The sequence below is a fragment of the Diplotaxodon limnothrissa genome, linkage group LG7, assembly GCF_057381915.1.
Source record: "Diplotaxodon limnothrissa isolate DT_005_m linkage group LG7, D_limnothrissa_male_GT1.1, whole genome shotgun sequence".
Classification (NCBI taxonomy): Eukaryota; Metazoa; Chordata; class Actinopteri; order Cichliformes; family Cichlidae; genus Diplotaxodon; species Diplotaxodon limnothrissa.
In genome coordinates, this window is record NC_140602.1 from 30310452 (window position 1) to 30327604 (window position 17153).

Below are 17153 nucleotides of genomic sequence, written 5' to 3' on the forward strand. Positions count from 1 at the left end.
TACATACATGATGGACAACATACACCACATGCAGATTGTAGAAGAAAGCAACAGAATGATGAGCGCATGCATCACTACAAATCAGAAAGTGCATGATCTTACAATAATTCTTAGATTTTAAAATAACTCAACAGTTTTACAACTTTTCCCTCTTTTTTAACAGCTGGTCAGAGGTGAAATGCTATCAGAAGCAACCTTTAAACGACAAAACTGTTATTAAGGACCCAGAGTCGGGCTGATAAAGACCGTTTTAGAAGTTTCTGCACAGTCAATGTGAACTCTGTGAGGTGAAGGTCACAGGTTTACCACACTTGTGTGCACTCAGTCAAAAGCAAACAGTTGAGCCATCAGCGTGGTGTGTTTCACAGTGAAGAACAAACAGTATTTTTGCTCGATATGTGCACACAGAGCTCCTCTGACTAATTATTACCATTTTATTTTACAGTCTAAATGTTTTTAAAAAAAACCTGTAACAGATGATCTGTGCTTCAAAAAGATATATAGACTGAAAACTGACAAAGCAATCGCAAATAGGTGTTTCAGTTGGACGCCTCCATCATTTCCACAAGCCTCAGATCTCAGAGCTTGAAAACAACAAGTTTTCACATAAAAATGAATTTAAAAAAACGGATCATCAAATATCAGAACTGTGGTCAGTCATACTGATATCACTGATAAATTGATGAAGAAATCATCCGCGTAGCTCACAGGTGAGTCAGGGAATAATGACAGTGCCATGTACAGTGTGCACCCCGGGGCCCCAAAGGACGGGTCGAACCTGCTGCAGAGTTTGCATTGAGGTCACAGTGAAGCGAGACAAACGGAGGAAACACAACACAGTGTGAGAAAACGCAAACATTTTTCAGTTCCTTCCACAGCGAGAACAAACTATGTTTAGTCTGTTCGACTCCCTGGAGCCGAACTGATCAACACTCGGCAGCCAAAAATATCATGACCATAAAAGGCCCGAAGAAACATTCTGCTGACCAGCGTTAACGGGCAGATCTGCTTGCAAAGGTATGAGAGTGTGTGTGTTTGTGGACACTGTTAGAGGACCAAAACAAGTCCCTTTTTTTCCTCACTGACTGCTGATCTCGATTATCCAATAACAGCTGCTCCTCTCATCCTGTTTAACCGTTTAAAACCCCCCCCAAAAAAACCACCTGACCTCTATCGATAAAATAATAAAATAATAGAATATCAGTTTTCACACATGTTGAAGATTTTCTCTTTCATTAAGTGATGATAATCAAACCACAGAGTACAGTTTTAAACAACCAGGTTAGTCTGCATCCACAGACTCAGATACCTGCTAACTGTTCTCAGCAACATCCAATCAAAACCCTCAAATTTCACTCAGCACAACTGAAGCTTCATGGATGCTTTGTTAGTACAATTACCTCACTGCAGCCACGTTATTAATTAGATCAGGTCATTAAAAATGCTTCAAAAGTCTCCAACAGCACAAACACGCTCCACAGATCCAGTTCAGGTGAAGCCTCGAAGACAAGTAACAACTACAACCATCTACCTGTCAGCCACACCCATAATCATGCAAAGTTTAAGCCTTAAAACAGGTGAGTTATGAAAACATTCTCCTCCATACAGGTGTCATGAAGGAGGAAACATTTTGTGCTTTAACAAACAAGTATATCTTTAAATATGAATAAAAAGCAGAAGATTGATAATAGAGTGGATCCCCACAATCTCCTATTCTGGTTTTTGTTACCCACAGTAAGAAAACTGAGTCACTGCTGGAGTTTCTGCTGGACGTCAGAGGAACTGCAGTTTGGCTGCTTCTGGCAGCAGCCGAGCTTTGACCAGCTAACCGTGACGTCTGCACGTTCTGTTCAGAGTTTACTTGTGTTCATTTTTTTAAAGGATTCTAGATCTTTTTGTCTTCTTTTTTTTTTTCCTGTGACATGAATCAAACCTTTACACCAAAATAATCATAAGAACTCTAAACTGTCCACATTCTGTTATCTAATCGTGAAGCGGGGCAGCACCTGCGTCCGCTCACTGAACCTGAAGCCTGTTTCCTCTGACAGCCGCTGCTGGACTTTCCCTGCAAAACAAACCCTTTTTTCTGAGTTTGATGTCTGGGAGGAAGTGACTCCACGGCTGCCCACTAACAAAGTTGTTCTCTTTAAAAAAGAAAAAGAAAAAGAAGAAGATCTGCTTTCTTTTTCCACGAATGAAAGGAAAAAGAGAACTGCCTGACGTGTTCGAGCTCATGGAGCTCTCACGGAGGACTTTCTCTCTCTTATAAGCTATAAAACGACTCGTTGAACATCATAAATCATATTTGCATCAAATATTTCAGACCAGGCAGGGTCCACCTTGAAATTACAAATTCAAAATTCAAATTTTATTTGTCACGTACACAGTCATACACAGTACGATATGTAGTGAAATGCTTGGACAACTGCTCGTGACCTAAAGAAAAAAAAAGGAAAAGGCTATGAATAAGATAGGAAATAAATATGAAAAATTAAAAAGTGTAAATTTAACTAGGAAGGAATAAAATATAAATTAAGGTTAAAAATGAAATAACTGTACAACACAATTTAGAATGAAGGGTAAATTTAACTGGGAAAGAATAAGATAAAATATATAAATTAAAGTTGAAAATAAAATAACTGTACAACAAAATACACAATATAGAACTATATAAGACTGTATGAAGAAATATAAATAAATATATACACAATAACAGCAGCTGTATTAACTGGAAATGAAGAATATAGTGACCAGTGTTGTGCAATCCACATTTATTACACAATTATTGATCTTTTTTTTTGCTCATTTTAAAAAATGTGTTTCAGTTTTTACAGTCAGATATGATGGGCGGTTTTCATTCCCAGGGTTCATCATCCTCTGTTATCAAGCAGGGTGTGTTTACTTAACTTTAAATACAGTTCTTTGTTGACCCTGCAAGAAAACTTACTCAAACTGACTCGACATTTCTCATTGCAGAGGGTTAATGAACCAACATGCTGATTAAAACTGAGCAGCAGGTGAAGATCTGCAGGGTCCATGTGACACCTCAGGATGAGAATGTTTTGAATTTGATTGCACCGACTCCAAAATGGGGTTGACGCTCAGCCACTTTATTAGAGATATCTGTTCAACTGCTCATCAGTATCTAATCAGTCAATCACGTGGCAGCAGCTCGGTGCATTTAGTCATGTAGACGTGGCCGAGATGCCTGCTGAAGTTCAAACTGGGGATAGGACTGATGAAGAAAGCTGATCTACAGTAAGTCACCGAGTGTGGCATGGTGTCGGTCTGAGTGTTTCAGAAACTGCTGATGTGCTGCCATTTCCCACAAACATCTCTGAGTTTACAGAAAAAATATAATACTGCCGCTCTATGGAAAGCAAGCTGATAGAAGGTAACAGGAACTCAAATAAGCACCTGTTACATCCAAAGTATGCAGAACAGTATCTTTGAACCTAGCAGCAAATGAGCTGCAGCAATTGAAGAGCACACTGTGTCATTCCTGTCAGTAAGAACAGGAAAGTGAGGCTGCAGTTCACACACTAAACAAAACTGGACAACAGAAGGTGGAAAAACTAAATCATGACGTGTCACGTCAGAAGAACTTTAAACTGAAAGGTCAGAGAGAAAATGCAGACTGCTCTGTGCAGAACCCGGTGACAGTCGGGAGAAGAAACCCCAAAAACTCAGCGACACAAACTAAAGCATGAATGAAACAACGCAGATCAGCTTCATCAAGAACATCTACTTTAGATAATAAAAATGAATATCACAGCAGATTCACAGCACTAAAACTGAGAATATCAGACGACTTCTTTATCGGTACTGACCTCACGTGTTTGAGAAACACCCTTTGTGCTTCCACCCTTTTATTTTGTCCCCCAACTTGCTGATCCTGATCAGAGCCTGAAGATCTCCCAGAGCAGACAGAGACTTTTGTCTGCATCAGTCTGATTATCATTGATCGACGTTCACGCAAACGATTACTTTGATTATTGATTAGTCAGCTGGTTATTTGGCTTGTTTAAATGACAGTAAATATCAACTCCACCTCCTGGAGCTTCATGAGGACTAAAGAGAAACTTCTGGGTGTTTCCCCACAGGATAAGGACTGTGGCACATCTCCTCCTGTGGGAGTGTGTGTGTCAGAAAACCAATTTTCTTCCTTTAAAAAGTGCTCTGAGCTGAGTGAGCCTGCGCTGGGCTGCTGATGATCTAATGTGAATAAATCCAATAAAAGCAGCATGATGTAAGCGACACCTTACATCGCATCACGTGACTCTGCTGACCACTTTACGGGTGCAGCATTGAAAGCAGGTCACACTGCAGCTGCAAACACAAGGAGCAGGATTAACTATGTCCCCGAGGCTGGGAGAGGGGGAGGGAGGGGGGCATCCTGCACCTCTGTGCACCTCCTCCTCCTCTCTGTCTAACCTGATGTCAGAGGCTTTTGTTTGGCTCTCTGAGGCATCCTCTGCATGTTTCATGGAGCCTCGTTGAGATTCAGGGCGTGACTGAATCTGATTAACAGGAGCCGCAGAAGCACTAAAGCGAATCTGTGGAGGTAAATGTCACGCTCATGTTACAGTGAAGTCAAACAGGAAGCAGAAACACCGTGAAGTCCATTACACTCAAAGAAAACTCAAAACCCTTCGGTCTACAGCGTCGTTTGGAGAAACGTCTGCTTCCTCTTCAGTATAATGGAATAAACGGCCCAAAGTGCTAAAAAAGGCAATCAGTGAAGCACAAAGTCACCCAACCTTCCACTGGGTCATTAACCCATTGCTGCTGTTAGCCAGTTTTACTCCTATAAAAGTCGCCCCATAAGTCATAAAAAGGAATAAAAAGCAGGCACTGCTGCTGAGGTGAAATCAGAGATCAGACATCCATCATCTCAGACTCCAGACTCACAGAGCCACCCTGAAAACCTCTGAAGAAACAAGCTCAACTAGTTTCCTACATAAAGGAATTTTAAATGAAAAACATTTAAATCACCTCGATCTTCTTTAAACTATTACATTTAGAAAATGGAATAATAATAATAATGATAATACATTAAAGCACACTATACATATTAAAATACATTATGTTTTCACTTCATTTTAACTGACTTTAATGAGCTTTAATAGTTTTCATTTTTTATTACAAACAACATATGCTTTTGTGTTTTTGTATAAGATCAACGGTGAGATTTACTCTCACTCAGAAATATAGTGAATATAATTAATGATAAAACAAAATAATGGTTCGATAAAACAGAATGTGACAAAAATATAACTAAAGTAGCTCTTAAGTATGAAAGCTTAAGTTATTTTACTTCTATGAGCTGTTTTAGTTTATTCTACTCTACTGAGCTGTTTCAGTACAGAAATTTCCTAATTTTTGACATAAAGAAAGTTTTTCTCGGTCCTTGCCATCTGTCTGTTTTCTTTTGAGAAATAATAATAACACACACATTTGTGTGTGTGTGTGTGTGTGTGTGTGTGGGGGGGGGGGGGGTCTGGAGGGCCTATCCCTGCCCAGTGGCCCTGCAGGAGTTTTTGTCCGGCCCTGTGCATCCAGCATTCAGGTTTCCATTAGCAGTTAAAAGGGTCACACAGTGACTCAGAAGTACTTTTACTTTTACTCATATAACAGTGTTAATATAAACAGCTATAAGTGAGTCTGTGATTGATCTGCATGTATATGGGACAAAGCCCCATCCTGACTGTTGGTGAGTGAAACGGAGATTAATGAGGTCTTACCTGGGAAGGCGTGTGGGTTGGACGACCCTCTCTTGAGGCACTTGGAACAGAGAACATGTACAGAGTAGTGCAGACCGGGCCACTCCTGCAGCAGCATGTTCAGCTCCTCCACCAGTGGAGTGATGGCCTGCCAGGCAGTCCAGATGTTGGGCAGTGAGGCGTGGCTGGCGATGGAAAGAGTCTCCACCTGCAGCTTTCCTTTGGCAGGCCGGTGGCTGATCACCACGGGAACTTTACCCCGATAAGCGAAGATCTGGTGCTTGCTGTCTGAACGCTGCACCACGTGGCTGTTGATCTGCACGCTGAAGCGTGCGAACAATCCAGGAGGAAACAGGAAAGGGAAACTGTACTGGATGTGCAGCTGCTCCACAGAGAAGAAGTTACACAGAGGCAGAGAGCTCCCGCCGGCTGAAGCATCCACCTGGACCTCCTCGCTGCTGACGTAGCTGGGGAACTTGTACCACACAGTCGCGCCATTCAGAGGCTTGCTGCGGGGTTTGTTTATGCAATAGCAGATCCCCATTTTCTCCAGTAGCTCCATGATGAGATGGAGGTCCTGCTGGGTCTGGATGAGCGGTCTGAGGAGCAAGCGGATGACATTAGAGGGTAGGAGTCCATGCTGGAGGAAGCCCTCAACGTGGTGCTGCAGATGGGTGACCCTGAGGTTCTCTCCCTTCTCGTCCTCTATGACCAGACTCACTCGCCCCTTGTCCCCCCTCTCCCCTTCAGAGAGGAGCCGGTCCAGCAGGGTGGACTCATCCCTCTGGAAGAACACATTGAGAATTGCGATGAATCGTGGAAGATTGTGAAAAACGTATTCCCTTAGCGTGAGGCTGTCCTCAAAGTAGAGCAGCTTCCCACTCTCGTGCAGGTAGGATAAAGCGCTCTGCAGCCGGTCCTCAGTGAGCCCTGCCTGCAGGCCCAGCCGGGCTGAGTCCCACCACGAGAGCCACAGGTCTTTGGGCTTAAAGTGCAGCTCCTCCAGCATCTGCCAGGACTTTGGCAGCACACGATGGAGGTTGGGGAAGATCTCCCTGTGTTCTGCAACGGACATGAGCTTCTCCCTCAGCCTTGGGATGTTCCTCTGAGCACCTGTGCAGCAAACTCTCAGGACAGGAGAGAGGATCTGCAGCCGGTGGTTCAGCATGTACTGCAGCTGGGCTTTTCGGCGCCTCAGGTTTTTGTCAGTGACACCGTAAAAGAGGATGTGAGGGCTGGAGGTGCGGACGTTGTAGCCCTGCTCCAGAGCCTGGTCCACCTGCAGTGCCAGCCCCCTTAAACTCTGGATGTCCCTCTTCTCCTGCAGGCCAATCTGCCTGTGGATGTCCAGAGTCTTCTCCTCCACCTCCACCTCCGCACACAGGTCTGTGTGCGTGCCCACCAAGCAGACTACAGCATGGGGCACTTTGGCGCAGAGCAGGTGAAGGAAATACCCAACATGGGTGTAAAAGTTCTTGGGCGAGTACGTTTTGAGGTTGATGACGAGAATGTAGAGAGCACCGGGGGAGAGAAAGAAGGGTTTGATCAGGTCGTAGTTTTGCTTCCCTGACAGGTCATACACAAGGAACGTGAGGTGGCGATCAGCGTCTGCCACCCAGTTGGTGACTTCAATTCCTTTGTTTCCCTGGTTACTGCTGGCGTCCTGCTGCGTGCTCACCAGGCTCTGCCTCAGCCGGGTTTTCCCTGCGTTTTGGGTCCCCATCAGGACCAGTTTGAGCCGTGGCTTCACGGCAAACTGAGAGTGTGCAAGCTCCTTCTGATACACTGCGATGTATGGGATTCCCTTCATGCACACCTCGTACGGTGGCTGGATCAGAGGGTTATCCTTCACTTTCCAAATGTTCACTTTGGAAAGCTTTCCAAAATTATCTGGAAGAATGGCTATTTGGTTACCCTGTAAAACGAGCTCCTCCAGATTCTCCAGCTCCACGATGGAGTCAGGCAGATATGTGATGCTGTTATTGTCCAGCCACAGGTTCACCAGCTTCCCCAGCTGGCCGATTTCCTCTGGAATATGAATCAGTCTATTCCTGCTCAGGTAAAGCTCCTCTAATCCCGTTATGCTCAAAATAACCTGGGGAAAGTTTTCAAAGTCATTTGAGGACAGATTGAGCATTTTGAGTCTTTGCAGGCTGCCGAAGGAGGGGGGCAGCTCTCTGAGGTGGTTCCCGTCCAACATCAGGCTCTCCAGGTGCTGCAGGTGACAGAAAGTGTGGGGTAAGGAGGACATGTGGAGGCTGCTGAGCCACAGGATTTTGATGGACTGCAGCTTCCGAACGTCCACCGGTAACACCTCAAACTTATTCCCAGAGCAGTCGAGCTCCTCCAGCTCACTGAGGGCCATGATCTCGGGGGGAAACTGGTTCAGCTTGTTGTGATCTGCATCCAGAGTTCGCAGGTGGGCGAGGCCGGAGAACGACCTGGGGAAATCGTGCAGGTCGTTAAAGCTCATGTCGAGCTCCTCCAAAGACTGCAGAGCTCCGATCTGAGCTGGCAGGTGCTGGATTTTGTTGTGGCTGATGCACAACTTCTTCAGCCCTTTCAGCTGCCCCACGCCCTCAGGAAGGCTCCTCAAACAGTTGTGGCTCATGTCGAGCTCCACCAGCCGCCCCAGCTCAAACACTACCCTAGGGACAGAGCTGAACTTGTTCCTGCGGAGGACCAAGACGCGCAGGTTGTTCAGGGAGGATCCCAGGCCGTCCGGCAGCTCCTGCAGGGAGTTGTTCCCCAGGTTGAGCGCCTCGATGTCGGCTATGTCCTCTGGCAGGATGATCTGGTTGTTTTTGGAGCAGAGAGTGAGCTGCCTCAGGTTGCTCCGCAGCTTCCTGGAGCGGAGGGCGGCATCCCTCCACAGCCTGGCCGTTTTCAGATTGTTCTCCTTGTCCTCCATGGCGCTGCAGCCGGACCCCTCCTCCTCCTCCTCCTCCTTCTCCTTGTTTTCATTGAGAGTTTTCATGGATCCTGAGCGGGCAGCATGGTGGACGGAGTCCCTCAGAAATCAGCGCGCTCCTCACCCACAAACCCTCCTCCTGAGAGGGCAGACGATCCGCTTCGAGTCGGGAAATGATCGAGTTTGTCGAGAGGAGCGGGAGGCGTGTGCGCGGCCGCGGAGGCATCCTTTTCTCCTGCGCCACTCAGCACACAATAAAGGCAGACCTCAGCGCTCACAGCTCCGGCTTTAAACCGAAGCTCCGGAGCCTCGTTTCTCCTCCAGTCATCGCCGCCGCCCTCATCGCCTCCATTAGCCGTCCTCCGCCTCTTTCCGTCCTGGTGGATGTGCGCGTTTGTGAGCGCTCTCCGAGCCTCCGTGTCGCTTCCTGGGAGCGGGGAGTGGAAGTAAAGGAGCAGCCGCTCACTGCGTCAGATCTCTGAGCCCTCCTCCTCCCTTTCTCCTCCTCCCTTTCTCCTTCTCCCTCTCTCCTCCTCCCTTTCTCCTCCTCCCTGCACTGTGGGGAGCAGCAGGAGGAGGTGGAGGAGAAGGGAAAGTAATCGGAGGGTGAAAGCTTCCTAAACTGTGCAAAGAAATTCAGACCAAACACAAAAACAGTGAACAGTTCGACAGAAACATTTCTGCCGAGACAGAGAGAGACGATCAGCTGATGAACGCAGAATTTATAAATGTAGTCTGAATATTCATGTTTACACATGCAGAGGTTCAGAGTCCAAAGAGGATAAATGCGAGTAAAAAAATAAAAGAATAAAGGTGATAATATTAGTGATAAAGTCTGAACATGAGCCCGAAAAGACTGTAAATGTGAGTTCTCCGACGGCAGAAGAAGGACTCTGCCTCCACGTGCTGGTCATGATGTGGAAGTACACCAAACAGCACGTTTAATTCCCAGGCGTCTCCTACAGAGCTGTTCTAGCTTAGTGTTAGAGTGTGTTCACTCATTTCAGTATTCTGGTTGGAATTTCATTAGTTTCTCTCTTTTTTATTATTCACAGCATTTTAGATGTTTTTGATACTGCAATCATACTGTTAAACTGAGTAACCTTGATAACCTGCAGTCTTACACACACCACTCAGGAGCTTCTCTCCTCCTGTCATGCTTACATCTGCAACACATGTAAGACCACATCTGTCTACAACACTGAAATCCACACACACAGATCTTTATTTGTCCTCTGCCTGAAATCTTTCTACCTATAAAAGCATGTTGGGACTGAAGCTGTTTCCAGACTACTGCAAGCTGACAAAACAATAGGATATCTCATTGGCTTTGATGTTTCCACTGATGGCATAAAATCTAATATTGTGTTTAATTAAGTAGACCAAACTCCATTTTTATCAACTTGTTATTAGAGCTCAGTTTAAGTAAGTTACCGGTACTTTTCAAAAAGCTGATCAACTCAGTTTATTTGAGTTGATATAAATTAGAAAAACTAAGTAAACTGGAAATGTATTCAAACTGTTTTTGTGCATTCTCTCAGTTTAGCACCAGGTTTATGAACTTGCTAACTAGCCAGTTTTAGCCTAGCTTTTCATATCACCGATGCTCAGTGTGCATGCTGCTGCATCTCAGCTCATGTTACTTAAAAATGAACCCTGCAGCTTTAAAAACCTTGTATAAAAATCGTATACATTTTTTGTTGATTGTTTGAAATAGAAAAGTGAGCAGCTATAAGAGCCCAGATGAAACTTATTCAGAAGATGCAGCCGTTAGGGGGCGGGGCTTGTTTTTAATAATAATAATAATAATGGATACTTTATTGATCCCCATGGGGAAATTACTTGTTTTTCTCTGCATTTGACCCATTCACTCAGTGAAGCAGTGGGCAGCCCACTAAGCAGGCGCCCGGGGAGCAGTGTGTAGGGACGGTACCTTGCTCAGGGGTACCTCAGGGTAGCCGTTAAGTGGATTCGAACCGCCGACCTTCCGATCATGGGGCGACCACTTTACCTACTGAGCTATCCCATACAAATCCATACAAACCTTTATAACATATGAACTGTATATTTTGACCCCTGTATTTATTTCAATGCTTTGTGATTGCTTTTCAACATCTGTGACATCGATTAATGTCACAGATCTCAAGTGGGTTTTTTGTAACAAAACGTGTTTAGACAGGTTTTGTTGTGAAAGTCCAAAGCCATAACCAGATTACCGGCTTGTTAAATAGTTAAAGTCTAGGTTGGCTTTATAGTTGAAAATAAAGTAATTCAGCTTGTCCTTCTAAAGAATTAAATTAAATCCCATGTTTGAATCATATGAAACATTTTGGGTAAGCACTGCCACATGTTTTATCAGGTCATTGTGCTTATTAGAAACTTTATATATTGGATGTTAGCTTTTAACAAGCATGTAATGATTACATTTAAATTAGGTGTTCTTTTTTAAACACGTATTTATTTAGGCCTAAACTGACAGTGGCGGTACCACACATTCAGACACAGTAATAGACGGTGTTTTTAGTCTAATTTGGTTGTATGAGGTCTACATTGACCTTCTGTCTTGTAAGTTATAATGACTGCACAACCATTAGGGATCAAAACAGCTTCTAAATAATTTTTTGGTCCCTGTACTTGTTTCTTACTGTCTTTGAGGCTCGGGACCAGCACTCCCCACGTTACATCAAACTCGTACAAGTCTAGAAATGGAGCTGTTGGACAGAAAGACATCAACTGAGTGGTAAACATTATTGGGCAAGTTGCTACAAATTGTTTTTTAATTTAGTAGAACTTGAAATGTTTATCTGTGGGTAAACATTTCGTATTTCACAGTCAGAAACATCAAGTTATTCTTAGTATTGTATACTTGCAATGAATAAGCTGTCCTAACGTAGTTCTTTTAAGTAAGCTTTACTTAGATTTTTTGCATTGTTTTTTGTTTTTTTTTTAGTTCTGTGAACTAATTTGATTTTACAGTGCAGTTGTTCACGGGTGACTGGTGCATCTGTCATCATCAGAGACCTTAAGGCCAATTAACTGACCTGTTTTTTTTCACATTTCCCCTCTGAATGGAATTAGTTCAACCTCTACCCCTTTTAAGGGAATAATTATTTATTCTCTGTTGAATCGTTAGTGTTCTCCTTCACAAAAAAATAAACAGTCTCTAATTGTTATGGTAGTTTTCATTTTAATGGAGAGCAACAGAATATCAACCAAAATTAAAAAAAAAAAAAAGGAAAAATCACATTACATAAAATGTATAAACTGATTTGCATGTCAGGGAGTGAAAGAAGTGTTTCAATGCCCTGTAATTTTTATTGTGCCAAATCACAACAGTCTCCTCAACGTGCTTCCTTTTCCAAGATGGCGCAGCGAATGGATGCCCTGGCAGGCGTATTTTCCGTCTTGTTTTTTTGCATAATTTGTGTTTCTGGACACTTTTCTGGATATTCTTACACCAGAGAAGCGCTTCTTAACTACTGTCACATCTGCGGTGGATAAACTCCCACCACTTACTCTGATTCAGACACATGACCCTGTATTGTGGTCTATGCACCTGTTCCATTCTTGCACTGATCATCACCTGCACTCATGTATATATCAATCTGCTTAGCTCTTTTTATCTTTAAGTGTTTGTCTTATCGTATGTCTTGCACAAAGTACAGCAGCAATTTCCTAATGTTGTAAATCTGCTCAACATTTGGCAATAAAACTCTTTCTGATTCTGATTTATACTGTAAGATGAGGACTCTACAGTAATACAAAGAAACCCAAAGAATCAGATGATGCCTGTTAACAAACACTTGGTCACAGTGGAAAGGAAAAACTCAGTTTTAACAGGAAGAACCTTCAGCAGAACTAGTGCTCAGGGAGGGGCGGCCATCTGTCGCCAGATGTTCACTCTCACTTCACTTTAACATATAGAAGGAAGATGTTTGTTTGCACGATTATTTAGTGCAAACATGTATTCTGTCAGATATCTCAGACTTTTATCTGAGTTAGTGCTCAGCTAAGATTAAATAATTATTGGTGGTAATTTTTACATCCATGTAGATGAGAGTCCCCTTCTGTTTTTGGATCATCTCTCCTCATCTCATTTCCTTGATTTCTTTGCTCGTGTAACAGGTGCATTAGAAAGATTTTATCATTATTTTTCATGAATATTTATATGTTTATTTTGTGTATTTGTATTTTTGTGAACTTTTGTTTGTGTGACCTTTGACTTCCCATGTGTGTCACTTCCTACTCTCCTCAGTCAGCCGAGGCCTCGCTGGGCAGAGGTGAGTTTCTGTTTCTGCTCCAGTTTACAGAACAGTTGCATGCAGTAAAGGTGCTAAAAAAAGGTTTAAACCCAGTTGGTTATATTTTTATAATATTGTTGGATGTTTTTAGTCTAAACTGTTTTTCTGTTGAGTGCAGCACTTTATTGTAATATGCTAATTTGCTGAACTTACGCTAGGTTAAGAGAACATGCAGGTGGTTTCTCATGCGGCCTGCTACTTTTCCCTCTTATAAAGGTGTGCACGTAGAAAATTTAAATGGCAGCATTAAAAAAAGATCAAATAGAAGAAAGTCTATTAATGTTAATGTTTTTATTCATCAGAGCACAAATAAAAAACACAAGTTCACCTAAAGTATTTTCTTTCAAGTCTCCAAAAACTCAAAACCTGATAAAAATGAACACTGAGCAAAACTCCGTCGTCTCATTTTGTGCCGATGAACTCTGCCGTGACCACTACAGGGCGCCATCTCCGTATAACTGAGTGGACGCTGCGACTGTGGTCATCTACGTTTAAGTGGTGTTACATGGAGAGAAAGCAAGTGAAGCGCAACAGAAGCCAGTTAGAATCAGATTGACAGACTTTTAACTGACACACCAACGCTCGGCTTCATTACATCCATGAACCTCCTTTCGGGTCCTCTTTTCCTCCTGTCTGGCAGCTCGAGTCTCAATTATACCTTTAAAACCATGAGAATAAAATCAAAGTGTGAATGAGAGTTCCCGATAATCAGATTCTATAGAAAACATGGAGAATGTAGAGTATTTACTCTGAATATGTTCATTTGTTCCCTTCAATAAAAATCAATCAGTTCATCAAATAAAATCAGTCGTTGATCGACTCAGTTTGATTGACAGGACAGATGATCAGAGGTGCAGAGAATGGGTGGAGTTTGTGAATGAAGGAGCAGCCAGTAAAGGAGTGGATAAGACCTGCAGCACCTACATCATAAAAGGAGACCAGACCCTCCTCATAATCCACAAACACCCCTATCATCTCAGGACCAGACTGAAGACAGAGGGGGACTGGAGGACCAGCAAGAGCTCTGTATTCATTTCCATTTCTCAGCCACACAGTCCAGAAACCATCCTGAGGACACAGTGGGATTTTTCCCTTCCTGTTGATCGACTCTCTGGCCACTCCTAAAGTCCAGGCAGTCTTTCCTTTAACCTGAACCTCAAAGTAAAATCTGCCTGAAGAGAAACTCTGCTTTCCTAAAACATTAACACAGTAAGAAAATCTCTCTGGGTTGTCAGGAAGTTTCTTCCTCACATCACCACAGTGCACTTGTTTTTCATCATCAGACAGGATGAGTTTAGAATTTGCTGTATCCAGATCCAGAGTCACGTCCACTGCATACTGCTGGACCCTCTTCAGCTCAGCCTCAAACAGCTTCTTCTTCAGTTTCCTGAGCGTCTCCTCCAGCTGAGCCACAGCTCTCACCACAGTCCCCTCGTACGATGGTGGACGGACGCTCACTCCTCTCCAGTCCTTGGTGGGTGGAGCAGCTTTCAGGGACAAGAAGCTGGAGTAGGTGGAGGTGGTCTTCAGAGCGTGAGAGCTGCTCCACCTCAGATCTTCTCTTCTTCAGCTCAGAGATTTCCTGTTCCAGATCTTTGATCAGACCATCAGCGCGTTTCTCTGTTGTTTCCTGTTTGTCTTCAATCTCCTTTATGAGCTCCTTCAGGCCTCTATCGACAGACTTCTTTAGAGCAGTGAAGACCTGAACACCTGCTTTCTGTCTGTCTGCATCACCTTTACTCATCTTCACTGACTCTTTGATCTGCTGAATCTTCAGTCGTCTCTTCTGGATCATCTGCTGAATTTCAGCCTCTGTCTTCTCCAGCTCTGCCTTCTTTCCTTCATATTCGTCCTTCAGAGGAACAAACTCGTGGTTCTTGTGGTCTGAAATAGAGCAGCGTGCACAGACACATGTCTGGTCAGTCTTACAGAACAGCTCCAGAGGTTTATCGTGCTTCTTACACATTCTGCCCTCCAGGTTCTCCACAGCATCAATCAGCTGATGTCTTTTCAGACCTTTCTTTGTCAGATGAGGCTCCAGGTGAGTCTGACAGTAGGACTCCTGACACACCAGGCAGGACTTCAGGGCCTTCAGTCTGGTTCCAGTGCAGATGTCAGGGAACTTCTCCTGGTTTGGCAGCTTGTTGCTCTGAGCTGCTGTAGCTGGCCTTCTGCTGAACTTCACATTTGAACTGAGCGACCACCTCAGAGATGAAGGTGTTGACCCTCAGATGAGGTCTAGTGTTGAAAGTTTCATTACACATGGGACACTGACACCTCTTATTTATGTCCCAGTACTCAGTGATGCAGTTTTTGCAGAAGTTGTGTCCACATGGTATACTGACTGGATCAGTGAACACATCCAGACAGACGGAGCACAGAAACTGATCTTCAGATCGCAGACTGCTGGCAGCAGACATGTCTGCACTCTGACGGAGAAAAAAAAAGAAACACTTTTTTTTAAATTCACAAAAAAAAGAAAAGAAAAAAGTGTCAGGTTTGTACTCTTTACATGTGTCTGTCAGCAGTTAGAGTTACTATCTATCTACTGTGATAGGATTTATATTCCTGTAAAAAGCAGAGTGATGAGCAATGACCAAAACTGCAGGTGAATATAAAAAGTGTGTAAATCTCCAAAATGACTCCATGTAGTCACCTGAGGTGACTGGCATATTATCAACCTCTGATGGTTCTTGAATAATGTGTAATGTACTTTCTGGTCCCAACAATTTAATAGCAAAATCTACAAAAGTTTAACTTATCCTTCTTAATTAAATATTTGTTTAGAGTGTTACAAACTATAAACTTTTCCTTCTCTGTGTTATATTCAGAGTATACATCCATTAGTTTATTTGATGCGTGACATACTTTTATAACATACCACTTTACAAAAAATAAATGTTTTTCCAATTAAAGCACATATTTATTTTGAAAATGACTCAGAACATTTTATTAAGGATAAAGGAAGCAGACAATAACCTTGTGTTCTTCTGTGATGTTAGTGTTGGATGAAGGGAGCAGTATCCTGTTGGCCAAGGATCAAATGCAAACACATGACACTACAGAATGAAGTGAATGTGAGCCTTTACTGGCTGATGCAAACAGGAAGAGTGGATAATAAAAGCCAGAAGAGTCAAGAAAGGAGTAATTAAAAAGAAAACACAGCATGAAACATCACAGCAACTACTTCTTCTAAATACTAAAAATGTCTTTCTTACATAAATGGAAGTAAAAGGATATTGAACGTAGTCTGTGAGCAGTTGGCAAACTTTTGCAGACAAGTCTGTGTTTTCTATGCAAACTGCAGCGAGCTCGTCAGCCTGCAGACACCAAAGCGAGGGAGCTTTTCAGTGCAGCACCAATTTCACCAGAAGACCGCCAGTGAAGGAATCCACATTCTTCCATAGTGACCAGTGGTTACCAAGAAGTCATAAGCTGATGTTGAGGCCTGTTTGACTGCAGTGTAAATGATCCACATTCCAGTGTTACACTGCATTTTTAAAATGTTGCCTCACCGCCTTCCCTGGTGGGTGATCTATCTCTACACATTTCAGAATAATTAATGAAGATATTTGTTAGTGAGGTGTGTTTACAGATTTAAGTCTTCAGCAGAAAACTGAGCTGATGGTCGCTCACATCAGCTGATTAATTCATGTGGCTGTAGGATGAGCTCTTTGGAGGTCCTGCTGAACTCCTTTATTTGCAGCCGTCCCTCCTTCACCTGCACAAACACCCTGATTAGAGTCAAGCAGCTCAGTGTTCTTCTGTCTGCTGGATTTCTGCCCCCTGCTGGCCTGGAGACAGATGACAACAGAGAGATCAGAGTGACAGCATCACAGGCAGAGGGCTTCATTCTCAGATACAAACACATATTCAGTACCTGACAGTAGAAATAAAGGGCAGTGATCACCAGCAGCAGAGTCAGCGGTAGGATGAGCATTGTGATGAGAACTGTGAAATCTGTTGGAGCTGATAAAAACACATTCATCTTTGTATTAAAGTGAAAATAGTAGGATAAAAAGGGAGAAACAAGAACGTAATACTGTGGTAATTTCTAAGTTATTACCATTCAATTAATGCTGGTAGTTTCTTCTTGATGCATTCTCAATCATCCAGGAAAGTAAATCTCCAAAAAGTTGATTCTGTTCATCTGGACGTAGCGTTTTATGGGAGAAACGTTTCGTCACTCATCCAAGTGACTTCTTTAGTTACTTCAGT

The 17153-nt window shown here is 43.2% G+C and overlaps 2 protein-coding genes and 1 pseudogene across 4 annotated transcripts in view; all 3 read right to left on the minus strand.

Moving 5' to 3' along the window:
- The window catches only part of mfhas1 (multifunctional ROCO family signaling regulator 1), a 31811-nt gene extending 22746 nt beyond the window's left edge, over window positions 1-9065 (minus strand). Inside the window, exon 1 of the mRNA XM_085359574.1 lies at window positions 5745-9065. Within this exon, the coding sequence (XP_085215700.1) occupies window positions 5745-8700 (2956 nt within the window). The 5' untranslated portion in view covers window positions 8701-9065. The remainder of the gene's footprint in view (window positions 1-5744) is intronic.
- A 4286-nt stretch (window positions 9066-13351) lies between these two features.
- On the minus strand, window positions 13352-16202 carry LOC146628511 (E3 ubiquitin-protein ligase TRIM21-like; annotated as a pseudogene). Its single transcript, XR_014906411.1, has 3 exons — window positions 16154-16202; window positions 15915-15960; window positions 13352-15364 (listed from the first exon to the last, which is right to left on the minus strand). The product of XR_014906411.1 is annotated as an E3 ubiquitin-protein ligase TRIM21-like (transcript).
- Window positions 16203-16440: 238 nt separating this feature from the next.
- Window positions 16441-17153, minus strand: part of LOC146628512 (scavenger receptor cysteine-rich type 1 protein M130-like) — a 68804-nt gene continuing 68091 nt past the window's right edge. The window contains exons 17-19 of one of the 2 annotated variants that reach the window (XM_085359576.1): window positions 16816-16904; window positions 16572-16729; window positions 16441-16476 (exon numbers count right to left, since the gene is read on the minus strand). In XM_085359576.1, the coding sequence (XP_085215702.1) occupies window positions 16586-16729; window positions 16816-16904 (233 nt within the window). In that variant the 3' untranslated portion in view covers window positions 16441-16476; window positions 16572-16585. Of the gene's footprint in view, window positions 16477-16571; window positions 16730-16815; window positions 16905-17153 lie in introns of those variants that run through there. The other variant, XM_085359575.1, reaches the window with a different exon arrangement.